The sequence below is a fragment of the Euprymna scolopes genome, chromosome 33, assembly GCF_053919585.1.
Source record: "Euprymna scolopes isolate OS-2025 chromosome 33, ASM5391958v1, whole genome shotgun sequence".
NCBI lineage: Eukaryota > Metazoa > Mollusca > Cephalopoda > Sepiida > Sepiolidae > Euprymna > Euprymna scolopes.
The window spans coordinates 90,636,938-90,652,347 of NC_136514.1; the positions used below are offsets into that span (position 1 = coordinate 90,636,938).

The 15,410-nt window shown below is 35.8% G+C and overlaps 1 protein-coding gene across 1 annotated transcript in view; it reads left to right on the forward strand.

Moving 5' to 3' along the window:
- Positions 1 to 15,410, forward strand: part of LOC145258353 (pre-mRNA-splicing factor ATP-dependent RNA helicase PRP16-like) — a 290,934-nt gene that overhangs the window by 12,741 nt on the left and 262,783 nt on the right. Inside the window, exons 2-4 of the mRNA XM_080116587.1 lie at positions 169 to 527; positions 8,219 to 8,472; positions 12,563 to 12,736. Of these exons, the coding sequence (XP_079972713.1) occupies positions 169 to 527; positions 8,219 to 8,472; positions 12,563 to 12,736 (787 nt within the window). The remainder of the gene's footprint in view (positions 1 to 168; positions 528 to 8,218; positions 8,473 to 12,562; positions 12,737 to 15,410) is intronic.

Below are 15,410 nucleotides of genomic sequence, written 5' to 3' on the forward strand. Positions count from 1 at the left end.
CTTAATCTATTTATAGGTGTCGCATTTATTGTCGCTATTGTTTGACGTAGACAAACTATTAATAAATGAAATCATGATCAGATGATCTCGTTTTGTTTTTTTTATGTGGAAGATAATATGAAATGTGTCAGTGTATTATTATCATATCGATTTTTGATTGAATTTCAGATGGCCAGTCTTAGTTTTATGGACAGTGAGAATGTCCATCGATTGGAAGGATCAAGCCCAGAAGAGATGAAAGAAGGAGGTTTGATCGTGATGAAGAAGAGAATCACACCTGACATTGAGAGCAGTTCGTTAACGTTCAAAAAGCCGATGACGTCTCTTTTGGGTTTGGACCGGTTGGCGGCAACAAAGCATAAAATGACAGAAGCTGATGACAAAGACAAAAAATGGAAAGAAGATAAAAGAAGTCCTTCATCCCACAGAGATGGCGCTGAGGACAAAGGCGAGCGTCGCAGTTATCGTGATCATGATGATGACGGTAACTACAAGAAACACAGATCTTCAAAAGACTACAAAGAAAGGTAACTTTAATATTTTGTTTTACGGCATATCAACCCTATTGGGGTTCTTGTTATTGTTCCTATTTACTTGCCTCCCCACGAGGGCAGAATTAATTAGACACAAGGTTGGTTTTAAATGTGGGAAAAATCCAGCTCCGAATAGGAAAAAAAAAAAAGATTGTCTCAATTATGAAGGATTTCTCCATCATTGATCGAAAACAGAAAAGGTGAAATGTAGCATCAGAACAGATACTACACTGTGATTTGGGCCCGTAGGCCAAGAAAGTGTTGCGACGATGTTCATTCTGATCAACTTGAGTCGAAGGTGAGAAGTAGGACGATAAAAAAAAACAGTTAATAAGATCCTCTTAATCCTTTCTAAAGAATAAACTGCTCACTATTTCAATCAAAATCAACTCTGCCCAATGAAAGCTGATTCAAAAAGTTTAATTTTTTCTCCTTTGAGCACTGACAATTACGTGGTGATCTGATTTGGGCCTATAATCTCACCAATGGTCATTATGATATACTCTAGGACCCGTTATTCATTCCTGCACCATTAGAAGGACTACATGGACAATACAAGAAATTATTTCACCATTGTCATATTTAGTGAATGAGGTAATCGATATGTGCTAAATATCGGTTATTACTGCGATGGGATAGCCGGATAAGTTTTGATTAAAAAGAGATAGAAAAATGAACACACATTTCGTTTGGTAAAATTTCCAGGGCTCACAACTCGGATTTCCCAAGGGCCGTAACTCCCGTAACATCTAAAGTTATCTCCCTTTTATTGTTTCAGAACATTATAATGCTTTTTGTTTTTGTTATTTTTGTATTGAATTAATATCAGGAAAGTTCGTTGAAAGTGTGAGGATGCTGGAGTCTTTACACTAATGGATCAGACTTTCTGTAGGAGATATTTGTTAAATGAAAGAAAATGGCATTACAACCAATTTCGATTAAACCAAAGAAAGGCCACTTTCTCAATCAGAATCCTTGGACCTTGGAATAGACTCTCTTTTTTTGATTGCATTTTCACCCCAAACAAGGCATAGTGCCACTTTTGTAGGGGGCTACTATCTGGGACATAATTTTCAAAGATACTTTTTATTTTTTTTATTTATTTTTTTTTTTATTCAATTTTCACCCCAAACAAGGCAAGTGCCACTTTGAAGCAGGGGGCTACTATCAGGGACTTAATTAGCAGGGTCATTATGAAGGGAGATGAGTAGAAAGATGTTTATTAACATTACACTTGAACTTCTGCATATCAGTACAGTTGGGAAAGCAGAATCCCGGAAGGGAGTTCCAAAGACCCGCAGTTCTGGGGAAGAAACTATTGGAGTAAAAGGCTTTCTTGCACCTAGGGATCTCTACTGTAAAGGGATGAGACTTAGTAGCTTGTCGGGTTTGTCGGGGGTAGTTACGTCGGGGAGGTACAAGTGTTTGCAGTTCGTCAGAGCATTCACCATTGAAGTATTTGTAGAACAGGCAGAGGGATGCAACATCTCGTCGATGGGACAGAGGCTGAAGCCTAGATGACAGTTCAGGACCTATCAGGGAGTTGCGCAGCAAGATGTCTGTTTACATTACACTTGAACTTCTGCATGTCAGTACAGTCAGGGAAGCAGGAACCCGGAAGGGAATTCCAAATCTAGTAGTTGTAGGAAAGAAACTATTAGAGTAGGAGGCTTTCTTACATCTGGAGATCTCTACTGTGTAGGGGTGGGATTTTGCTGCTTGTCGGGTCTGTCGGGGGTATTTACAGTTATGCACAAACAATGCAACAATTCAAGGTGAATTTGGACAGGTGTGTGGCTACTGTATTGACTTCTGTGTAAATTTCTACCACCTTTTCTTCAAACAAAGATAACTTTACTGTCATATTTTGTTTTTTCCTTTGCATATCAACCCTTTTTCGGGTTCTTGTTATTGTTGCAGTAGTGTTCTGTATCATATCCTAAACCATGACAGCTGAGCAAGGTCACATGAGATGGCTATAATAATAATTCCATTATTAAAGGTTGAAGGTCAATCACCTGTAGATTTAAGAGCTTAGCTAAGTTATAGCTTCTGTAAGGATAAACCCTGGTCACTGACAAATGACGTCCTGCGCGTGGTCCAAGCAAACCCAATCTGTCAAATAGTTAGACTGTCAATAATGAATGAGAGCTTTTTTTAAAAAAAAAAACACACATTAGTAAACTTTTTGAAATGCATTGAAAAAAAAAAGAAAAAAAGAAACATAATTTATATTGAAACTCAACTTTTTTTCAATATTAATTAAGAAAAGAAAAAGAAGAATTTAAAAAGAAAAGTTGTTTATACGTTAAAAATAAACATTTTGTTGTTTCATACATTTTAAAGACTAAAATTCATTTATTTTGATAGTAACCAATTTGAAAGCAATTTTATTGGCAAAAACATACAAAGTTAAGCAATGACACATATATATATATATATATATATATATATGGCCGCCTGTGGAATTGTCTTTCGTTTTCCTGCTTTCCAGCTGACTACAATATGGTTGTCTTCAAGTCTTATGTAAATAAGTTCTTGATGAGCTGTTCCACTTAAGTTAATAAATTTATCGAATTTCCATTACTAACGATTACTATATTGTCCAATTGACTACTGTACACTCTTAACCTTTATCCTCGAGTGGTCTCTGGGCCTTGATAAGTGGTTATGCCTATGTAAATATATATATATGCACACGCACACACACACACACACACACACATATATATGTACACACACACACATATATATATACACACGCACATATATATATATATACACATGTGTGTGTATATATATATATATATATATATATATATATATATAAAAATAAAAAATATAACACGGAAATTACATAATTGTCGATGCAATAATTTATTTCAACCTTATGGTATTTTCAAGCATCTAAATCAGACAATTACATTTTTGATACTGAAAAAAAGAAAAGAAAAGATCGGGCTTCGACCCTCAAAAAACCAGAGGTGGTGGTAGTAGCAATCCACTTAATACATTTAATAGAGAGGGTGGTAGGGATTTAAAAAATAAAAATTAAAAATTAAAAATAACAAATAAAAATATTAGACACTTATAAGCGGCAGCTCGATGTAACCATAGATACACACACACACACACACACACACACACGCAACACATACACATACACCTACACCCACATACACACACACACACACGCCTCTAAGATGTACGTTCTGACATGTAAATGCCTTGACACGCGTTTACTAACCTAGGAAGAAAGGGGCGAAAGTATACAGATATATAGTGAAAAGAAATAGAACAGCGCGTAATGAAAAAGAAGAAAAAAAGAGGAAGAAAAAAAAAGAGGAGACAGTGATCAAATGTTAACTGTCATATTAGTCTAGAAACTCTGAGAAAGATAAGGGAAATAAACTGGATGTTGTACACGCGTCCTATAGTTAATTGAGTCATGGAAAGTAGGTCTATTAAAAGATAAATAAAAAATAATAAAAGTAAGAAAATAAAAATAAAAAGAATATTATATACAAAGTTTTAAAACTATCTGTATGTTATTATGTAAAAATTAGTTAGAAATAAATATTATCTTATAATTCATTTAAATATTGTATTTGTAATATAATACTATGAATTTAAAAAAATTGAGTCTTATGTATTTAATATTTTATATATTTTCATGTAAATAATTTTATTGGTGATTATAGCGGTCGTTGTAATTAATATTTCAATTCTTAATTGATTAAGAAGTGGAAAATTGTAATATTGGCCGCCCCCAATTCGATAGGACGTATCTAGTTTCGGTTAATATATACTTTTATTCACTCCGTACAACAAAATTATTCTCATGCACGCATAAAGAAATAAGTAAAATAATTATATTTTTGTGTTGATTTGTATCAAATCTAATAATATCTAGTTTTAGTATTTGGTCTTTTTGACTTAACTCAGTTTAATAACTAATGTATTATCTGCAGAGAAAAATTATTTTCTTAAGGTTATCTCATTTATTTATAAGTAATTTGGATAAACCAGGTACTTCGGAAAAAAAAAAAAAAAAAATGCTTAACTTAGATTTCGGACAACAAATCGTAAAGTAGTTATTATCGAGTATATACCGGACAACACTATAATTGCCAGTGGGGTGGGGTGGGATGGTTTATCGTAACTAATCTAGTGGTGTTAGATTCGGTGTCATTACCATTATAGAATTCTCTGTTCGTCGGATCTAGAGTTATTGGTTATTTTAAATTTACATTTATGTCTACATCTGGCCATCAGTTCATCTCGTTTGTTTAGGAGATTACTGTGTTGGTACTTCAGGATTTTTATTTTTTCCTCGAGGCATAAACTGCATCTCTGCCTAAAGCCGTTTGGAACGTCCGAATGACATAGGATTGACCATGAAATCACTGGGGATCGATTCTCATTTTTTAATAACCACCATTGTTTAGCTAACTCGGTTTTATTCTTAAGTTCTGGGTTATTGAAAGAATGTTTGTGGTCATAAAAACGTTGTTTCCAGCTTCCGGCGGAGATACCGAAGTAAACTTTTTTGTCCCTCTTATTATCTTCTGGGTGGATCGTGGCCTTATAAACCACGCACTCAACTTTACAATTACCGTCCAGTGGGCAGTTATTTTTCACTTGGCAGTTACATTTGTCTACTGTAGCCTTATTTCTATTAGAGTTGTTTAATATTTTATTATTATGAGTGCTAATTATTCTGTCCATGTTTTTAGTGCACGAGTAACTTATTTTAATTGTTTTTCTATTAAATATCTTCCTAAGTGGATTATTTATGGTAAAATTCTTATCTATTAGGTTCAAAAATACTTTCCCTATGTTTATGTTGGATAGTTGACAGTAAGGGGGATTAAACCATATTATTTTCCGGCCTCTGTTCTTAGATTTATTTTTGTTTTTATTTTCCTTCTTAATATATGTGAGTTTTTCACTGTATCCGCTTATCTCTAGTGCTCTATTGTATAATTTTTTATTTGCTTCAAAAATTTCTTTGTTAGCCGAAAGTTTATTAATCCTAGTGTTAATCGTTTTAGGTATTTGTTTAATTATGCAACTTGGATGGTTAGATCTAGTATTAATATAAGAAGGTGTGTTATTATCTTTATTGAACGGCTTTCTTAAGTCTAGAGTTATGTCTAGATAATTAACTTCTTTACAATTTGGGGTAATATCTATTTTAAATCCTAGGTATTTGAAGGCTCTTACTAATTTTTTATGTATTTTCGATACCATGGGGCCGTCACTATTAGGGATAACAATTAGTCCATCATCCCTGTATAATCCCACTAAGTTAGGCTCTATAATTCTGCTAATAGTGTACATTATAAATATGCCCACTAGGTCGGCAATCTGGGCTGAGTCAAAAGCCCCCATCGGGACGTCAAACTCGTTGTTATTCGATTTGATCCATGTTTCCTGATTGTTTAAAAGGATGGATCTGCGACAAGCCATAATTAGTTTTACCTGATTGTCGGATACATCCACGAAATTCCTAGCATAATTAATGCTGTTCATGAGTAATTCCTTGGAAATTGAGGGATAGAAATCCATGATATCGAATTGGATGAAACAAGCATTTCTCTTATTTTCAATCGATTTAAACCATTCGATAGTATCCGAAGAATCCTTCCACAGATTGAATTTAGTGGCCTCCAGGGTTACCTTAATAATGTTCCTGATAATCTCCCTAGATACATGACCGAGTTCCGATTTAGTGGAGTTGATCAGTCTAGACTGTTTCTTGATGTGGAAATTTTTCTTGTGGTCCTTGATGAGTATGTATGCGTTTCTCTTATCTATTTTTCCCACTCTATCTTCTATACCCAGTTTGGATGCAAATACTTTGGTTTCTTCATTGATTGTATTTTCAGTGTCGAGGGTATCCTTTTTATAACTATTACAGATGTTCTCCAGAATAGTTTTCTTGTATTTAGATGGGTACATCTTGTAAATATTCGTTGATTTATCAGCCTTCACCCACACTTTGTTAGACTTTTTAATCTCTGCGATGTCATTTTTCAGGATTGACTGGAATATATATATATATATATATATATATATATATATATATATATATATATATATATACTAGCTGACAGCCTGATATTGCTCAGTCATACAATGCACTTAAACATGATATTTTAATTTATGCAGATTGCGTGTGTATTAGTACTGAATCAATTCTCTATTGATTATTATATATTATAAGGAATAATTTGCCCTGCTGACTAATAATTTTTTAAAATAATAATGATGTCGTTCATCAAATTCCGTCTGTGTTTGTTTACAATATCACGTCAGCTGATATTTGGACTTGGTCATGAATGCCCTGGAAAAGTCACTTCTTATTAATGTTTAGTTTTAAAATATGCAAGCGAAGAAATGATTTGCAGCGATTTTAAGTGGTATCTGTTCTTTTATCATAAATTGAACTCATTAATAAGAAAAAATTAAAATAAAATGGTGAGGTACACCTGGGCTTGAACAGGGGTTTATTCGATCTGTAGTTGAATGACCTACCACTACAATGTATCTTCAGATCATAATAAATCTGTTTTGTATTTTTAAGAAGAAATGATTTGCTAAGATTTCATTATCTCCCTTGGCCAGTGTAGCGTAAAATATTCCCTTGTAAAAGTTATTCTTTTCTTACGTATGAGAGAGAAGCTATTTTTAAGATCGGATTTTTTTCAATTTTGGATAATTATCAGATGAATTTCTGTACAAAACATATCTAAGAACACTGCCAGACATATAAATTACCTTTGTGTAAAATTTGCATGAGATATGTCCGCCATTTTGATACCTATGAGGAAGAAACTCACATACAAACACAAAGTAACTTTTATATAATAGTAGATATATATCCATCCATCCATAGCCTTGAGTCCCTGGAGTAGCACAGGCCATCCAGAACTTTGTAGATGCTTTTGTAGCGAAGAGTTCTTTTTTTGGGGTGAGGATTCTAGCCCCACACCCAGCCTTCCCAGAAGGTACATACAGCGCCTAACCTTCGTAAATGGTCACCCATCTGGTACTGGCCAAGCTTAACATTACTTCGGTGATCTGGCGAGAACCTGTGTGTCAACGTGATTGTGCCATATATATATATATATATATATATATATATATATATACACGCACTAGCTGTATCCTGCCACGCGTTGCTGTGGCTCAATTTAGTGTAATGAAAAAAATCTAAAACCAGAGAAAATGCATGTTTCTTATATTCTTAGTACAACAATCTACCCCAAAAATTGAAAAAAAAGGTGAAAATGAAACAAAATTTGTACTCTTGCAGAATTTGACTCGGATCCTCAGGAGTTTTTTTTTTTTTACATGGGGGTCACCACTTATCAAGGCCTGAAGGCCACTCAGGGATAAGGGTTATTGCGTGTACAGTAATCAATGAGATAGTATTATAGTAATCATTAGTATTGTGGGTTTCAATTCTAGCTGATGGCACCCAAATACTTTATTTTTTTTACTTTTTAAATCATGACTCTATAATAATATATAAGAAATCTGGACAAATTAAAATATCATATTTAAGAGTATTTTATGCCCGGGCAAAGCCGAGCCCCCCCCCCCCTCGCTAGTCTTATATATTTTTTTATTTTGTGTTTTAACTCCTTCTTTTCTTCTTCTGAATCTTTCATTTGTAGACATTACCGGGTTCCGAAGGAAGACACTCCGTCACATCCTGGAGGTGTGAGTACAGCTGCCAAGGACAAAATTCAGAGTCGTCACAACAGAGATAGAGAACGTGGTGTTTACGCATCCTCGAAAGATCCAAATCGGTCGAAGAGTGGTAGAAGCAGTGATTATGACCTGAAAGGCCGGCACAGGCGAGAAGAACGATCTCAAGATCATAGGGATCGACGGGATCGTCACAGAGATAGGGATCATCGGAGTTCAGGTGAAGAATGTTCTTTTCTTTTCACCTCCACATTTTGGAGGTTTGTTTTATTTGTCCGTAATGCTCAAGTTAATTTTTTTATCAAAAACCGACCAAGTTATGTTTATAATTGGATTATTCGTATTGTTACATTGTGGGGTTTGCGTGACATGTTACGAAATGTCTCTTGTGGGGTTCTTCACTGTCTGAACCCTAGGGTTATTTGTGAGCTATTTGAGTTCTTTCCATGATCATCTAAATGTTCATATGCTGGTGTGTGTGTGTGTGTGTGTGTGCCATATATGTATTTGGCATACCTTTTTCAACTGCGCCGTTAATCTTGTGGTTCCCCGGGTTTCATCTGTTCTTGGAAGGAAGCTAGAAACTGTTTGAATGAATGCATTTCACTCCAAAATGATGGTTGGTTTTATGTGGTTTTTTTATTTCACTTTTCAGGTGTCGAAGAATGGAAAATTAATATCTTTGCTTGTGGTTAATTCTAATAGTCTCCGTTTTTGAGACATGTCATCACCCCCCTCCCCAAGGTGGGGGTGGGAGACAACCGTTAACCTGTCTGCTCTTCTTTATGTCCAAATTCCAACTTCACTCTATGTCCAGCTAACCTGATCACATGACAACAACCATGTCCTTCTGGGCAGATATCTTCAGAACTTCCGGTGCAACTTCTCCATTTTATACCTCAATAATGTTTTGACAACTTTTATCAAAACATAGCTTCACATCTCCTCTCTTGTTTACCTCACCAGATAGCTAGATAGCTAGATCAAAATAGCTAGATAGCTAGATCGAAATAGCTAGATCAAAATAACTAGATAGCTAGATCGAAATAGCTAGATCAAAATAGCTAAATAGCTAGATCGAAATAGCTAGATCAAAATAGCTAGATAGCTAGATCGATAGATAATATTCAAACACTACCATGTTTGAATATATGGTTAAGTGGCAGTTTTAGTCATTTAGAACTGCTTTAAAGCTTCACTGCTCACTCAATTTTAGACCAAATTTCAAACAATTATTACAGTTTATAGATCACCTTTTTAGTTATCTTGTGAAAAAAAATTTTTTCAATTTTTGTTCAGTAAAACAAAATTATGATGAATTTTCTGATGTTCAAAATCGTAAAAAAAAAATATGTAAAAAAATATGTAATATGCTTTTTATGACTGGTTTCCATAGCAACCACGTCACTTCAGCGACTACTGTTGCTACTACTTCACTGCTGTCGTGAAAAGAGAAGTAACAAGTGAAACAGAGAGAATGAACGCATGAAAGGGAAGTAATTGGGGGGATTTTATTAAAAGCAAACGAGTGCCGTACATTGTTAATTACATATGTGTTTATGGGGGCAAAAAAATAAATCCTTTATTTAATCCAGGGGGGGTAGCTTGCTCTCATTCCATCAACCATGAATTGGTAGAAGTCTTAAGTAATTTGTAATTGTATTCTTAATATCGCCCGCAGGATTGAACCTTCAACTTACAAAATATTGTCACTTAGGATTTATTACTATTGAACACGCTTATCTGTTGTATCATGGGTCCTTGCGGACAATTCTAGCATGGATTTAAATGTATTCTTGTTTTTTTTTTGTGTTTTTAGATTGTAGTTAACCAGAACATTATGAAAATAATATTTTTTTCTTTACAAAGGAGTCACCACTTATCAAGGTCCGGAGGCCACTCAAGGATAAGGGTTAATGAGTGTACAGTAGTTAATGGGAAAAATGTAGTAATTGTTAGTAGTGGAAAATTGATAAATTGGATTACTTAAGGGGAACGGCTCATCAAGAACTTGTTTACGTTGGACTTGAAGAGGACCATATTGTAGTCAGCCGGAAAGCAGGCAAATGGAAGAGAATTCCACAGGTGTGCAGTTCTAAGAAAGAAACTTTGTTCATGGAGTCTACATTTAGGTTTAGGCACAAATAAAGAGTCAGGGAAATTATTGATAGTGGTTTCAACTAGATGAGAATTTCTTGTGAAAGTTTGGCGAGGGGAGACCATAGATTGGAGCTCGGACGAGCACTTGCCATGAAAATAACGACAAAGCAGAGACAGGCTCACAACATCTCTTCTTTGAGAAAGAGGTTGCAGGGAAGAGAAAAGGGCATACCCCACTAAACTACAAAGTCTGTTTTGAACTCTGTCAAGACAGGATAACGTCCTTCTAGCAGCTCCTGCCCAGATGTAGCAGCAGTACTCCATCCTTGAATATACCCGGCTCTTATATAGGTAGAGAATTGCATCAACAGTGAGATATCTACTGGATTAATGGAAGAATCCCACCATTTTCCCAGAAAAGGGTCCAGTGAGATATCTACTGGATTAATGGAAGAATCCCACCATTTTCCCAGTGACTTTGGTAACAGATTTAATGTACATGTTCCATTTCAGATCAGGAGTAATGGTCAAACCCAGGAGCTTGTCAAAACATGGAGCCTTCCCAAGATGAGAGCCATTCATTTCAATTGATGCCAGACAGGGATCATAGTGTTGATGATAAAAAATAGAAGCTTGGTTTTAGATTCATTAAATTAACCAACCATCTCTTTCCTCATTGCACTACATGATCAAGATCAAAGCAGAGAGAATCAGAGAACTTGGTCGTTTATGGCCTTTGACATTTTGCCATAGATAGTAGTGTCGTCAGCATAAATGTCTACAAATGATCTTAGGGTGTGATTTGGGTGATTATTGATGTAGATCAGGAAGAGAGTTAGGCCCAGGATGGACCCCTGAAAGACTTCAGCATTAATACTGTGAACTTCTGATTTCTGCTCATCAATCACTAGTCTTATGAATCAGAGAGAAATGATTTAATAATTGAAAAGACATTTCCAGCTATACTGTAGTTGGAGATTTTGTTGAGTAGACCCTTATGCCATACCCTCTCAAAGGCCTTTGATATGTCAAGAGCAATTGCCCTAGAAAGGAAGCCCCTGTTAAGAGATTCACTAATCCTCTGAGATATAACTGTTAGCACATTTGCTGTAGATCTAGCAGAACGGAAACCATATTGCATGTCACTGAGGAGGTTATTTTTGCTGAGGTGGTTGACTACTTCTCTATTTAACACAGATTCCAGCAATTTACTCATGACACATAGGAGACTGATTGGTTTGTATTGAGAGGGAGATGACCGATTACCCAAATTTTTAAATACAACACTTAAACAGCTTTGTAAGTATGGAAGCTAGTTCTGGCTGAAACTTTTTGTGCACTATAATAGGAATACCAGCAGGGCCAGTTGCTTTACTGAAATCAAAGTTTTTGATTAGCTTGGAGACATCACGCACAGATATTTGTATGTTGGATAGTGTGTTTTCAGACGCAGGAGGAAATACAGGGGGTTGGCAGCCCTGATCGCATAGGGTAGAATTAACTGCAAAGAGTTTGGCTTTGTCCCATGTTGATGAGATTACCTCAGGTCAATTGATGATGGTTGGGATTGAGCACACACTTTTATTCAGGACCCTTTTCGCTATTTGCCAAAATTGGTGCAAACCAAACCGCTGCTCAGCTATTTTGGACTTGACGGACTAACCTCAACTGGTTTTTAGCCTTGATAAATGTTGACTCATTAGTGAAAAAAAGAAATTGATATTAGTTTTGAACTCGGTTGACCTTTTTAGTTTTTGTTTTCAGTAACTAGAGTGCTATTAAAAGCAATTGTTTTGAAACAAAAATCCCCCAAGAATCTGTAATAGTTAAAATGTGTCCCTTAATCACAGTAGCTCCTTATATGTCATTGATAATATACCTTGTTTGAGGTGAAATAAAGTTTTAAAAAAAAAGGGGTGGGGAGATCAAATCATTTTCATTCTGACCAAACCTTTTATCATTTCCAATCCTCTCATAACAGTCATCATCATTCAACTGTCAATATATCAATCTTATTGATCTTTATCCTCGAGGGACTTTTACTCTTGATAAATGGCAACTCATTGGTTAAAAAGTTTTGTGTTTATAGTGTCGTCAAACTTTATTCTCTTGTAATCATAGAATATTTTTGTTTTTAAATGAGAAAATTGTGATCCTTGAATCCTGAGTTTTATTATTTTCAAACTCAATTTTTTTTTTTCTTTGTTCAGAGAGGAAAAGAAGCCATTCTGATGACCGGGTTAGGAAGCATGAAAGGAGCGAACGCAGTAGTCGCAGTTGGGAATTATCCGAAAGGGAAAGCCGAAGACGAGAACGCGAATGGGAAGAAACACCTAGGTCAGACCGGTTAAATGAACCCGGAACACCTGATCTTCGGCCAACAGGTATGTTGTTTAAAAAAATGTTAATATCTCATGAAAAGGAGTTGTTACTTTATCTAACACTGATGTTATTGTGATTATAATCGCTTGTTGAACCATGTTTTTTTTGTTTTTTTACATAGGGGTGTCACCACTTATCAAGGCCCGAAGGCCACTCAGGGATAAGGGTTATTGCGTGTACTGTAATCAATGAGATAGTATTGTAGTAATCATTAGTATTAGGGGTTTTGATAGAATGTCTTACTTAAGAAGGCGGTTTGTCAGGAGTTTGTTTATGTTGGACTTGAAGACGTCCAAGTTGTAGTCAGGTGGGAAACAGGCAAGCGGCAGAGAGTTCCACTCGCGTGCAGTTCTAAGACAGAAGCTTTGCTCATGGAATCTACGTTTGGATACAGATAAAGAGTGGGGAAAATTATTGACAGTAGTTTCAGCCAGACGGGTGTTTCTCGTGAAAGATTGGCGAGGGGGGGACGAGGGATTGGAGCTCAGACAAGCACCTGCCATGGAAATAACGATAAAACAAGGATAGGCTCGCAACGTCTCTTCTGTGGGAGAGAGGTTGCAGGGAAGAGAAAAGGGCATCCCCCACTAAACCACAAAGTCTATTTTGTACTCTGTTAAGGCAGGATAGGCTGTTTTTAGCAGCTCCTGCCCAGATGTGGCAGCAGTATTCCATCCTTGGACGTACTTGGCTTTTATATAGATAGAGAATTGCATCAGTAGTGAGATATCTTCTGGAGCAGTAGAAGGATCCCACCATTTTCCCAGCGTCCCTGGCAACAGATTTGATGTATGTGTTCCAGTAGACATAGTAGAAACAAGAAGAACAACAGCAGCAGCAAATTTTTAATAGTCGAAATAATTTGATATTGATCGGTCGAGTCTATCAAAATTAATGCTGAGACGATTAATCGGATTTGGAAATAAAAAAAATCATAACTTTTTGGAGTATCAGTGTTGGATTATAATGCCAGACAATACTGAGTATTTGTGTTCTGATTGCTGACCAGAATGATGTAAGCCAAGGGAACTAAACAAAAAAAAAACAACCCACATTTTGACCTGGTACGTCAATGATCGAACAAAGGAGACAATGGAAATTTGGTCAATAAAAACACATGCACAACAGAAAAGAAAGAGACAAATATAGTCAGACGTGTGTGACACATTTTGTTGCAGTTGTCGCCCGCCACACACAAAATCACGTACCCACCCTCGCTCCGTCTCTTCACTGCTGCAAGACACGACACTAAGTGTAAATAAATGCAGCTGTTTTGATTTAACTTGGGCTCATTGTTATTTGAACCATGGCATATTTCGACAAGGTGTCACTAAAGAGAAATTGACATTATAGTTCGCACACACAAAAAACACGTTCAGCGAATTCTATACACATTGTATGACAATATGACATCAGAATTAGTATTGAAATCAGAAAAATTGCAGCCTAATTTCCAATTCCAAAAACGATTCTTTTAATTTTTTAAACTAAATTTCTGGTACTAATTGTTGGATTATTTAAATTATCAGTAAAACTAAAATCTGACTATCCTAATAACATTGGCCCTGTCGGTGGGGCATTAGAATACGCCGACTGCCCCCCTGCAGAGGGTAAAAGTCCCTCAACGGGGGTCCTGGATATGACCTTAAACTATATCCAGTGGTGAGGCCCCAGCTTGTGGGCTTTGGGGAGTGTGGAGCCACTCTTTAATTACCATTGCTCCCAGGTCCACTCTGACCCGGAGTGGTAGTACCTGTTAGGGTCCCAACTATGGGTTAAATAGAAACCGACGTGAAAACAACAAATATATTCTATTAAAAAAATTTTTCTTCAAAATCTTTGGATTCGGCATTAAATAACCTGAAAAGGGTTGATATGCTGTAAAACAAAAACAACCAACAAACCAACCTAATAACATCAAAATATGACATTTATTTACTTCTGTAGAAAATGAAACTTTGTATAAATTCACTTGGAAGCCTTTTAAAAGAATGCAATTGATTTACAAGATTCTGAAGAATGTTTTCAAAGTAAATAAACAGCTTTGTCAAGAAAAATATTCACAAATATCATTGATAAAACAAGTGAAGCATGCATGGTCCCCCGTGAGTGCACAGTGAACGAGGCATAAAAAAAATGATTAAATTCAGCATTGCACCCCCCTCCCCCTATTTAGCCCCAAAATTCCCCAGGCGATGTCAAATCCTTGTGAAAATGAACAAACGGTGCAGTTTTAGGCCTTAACATATGTAAATTTGTGTTCTGTACCATGCAAAAAAAAAAGAAATGACTAAGTCCATCATTGCCCCCCCCTCTCCCCATTTAGCCCCAAAAGTCCCCAAGGCCTTAACATATTTAAATTTGAGTTCAGCACCATGCAAAACTGCTAAATAGACATACACAGAAAATTTTGGACAAGTATGGTAAAATAATCCCAAAAATGAAGTGTTTTTATTAGCTATAAAAAAGCCCATGAGGCACGCCCAAGAGTTATCGCGAAGTATAGACAAACAAAATTATATAGAAATGAATTAGTTACAACTTTTCAGAAAGTTTTATAAAAATCCAAGGCATCAATTTTTTTTAATAAGCACAAAAGCGTTGATCATTTTAACCCGAAAGGCACCCCTAGGAGGGCAACCGGAGTTTTCCTAGAAAATCTGTTCTGTTACTTTT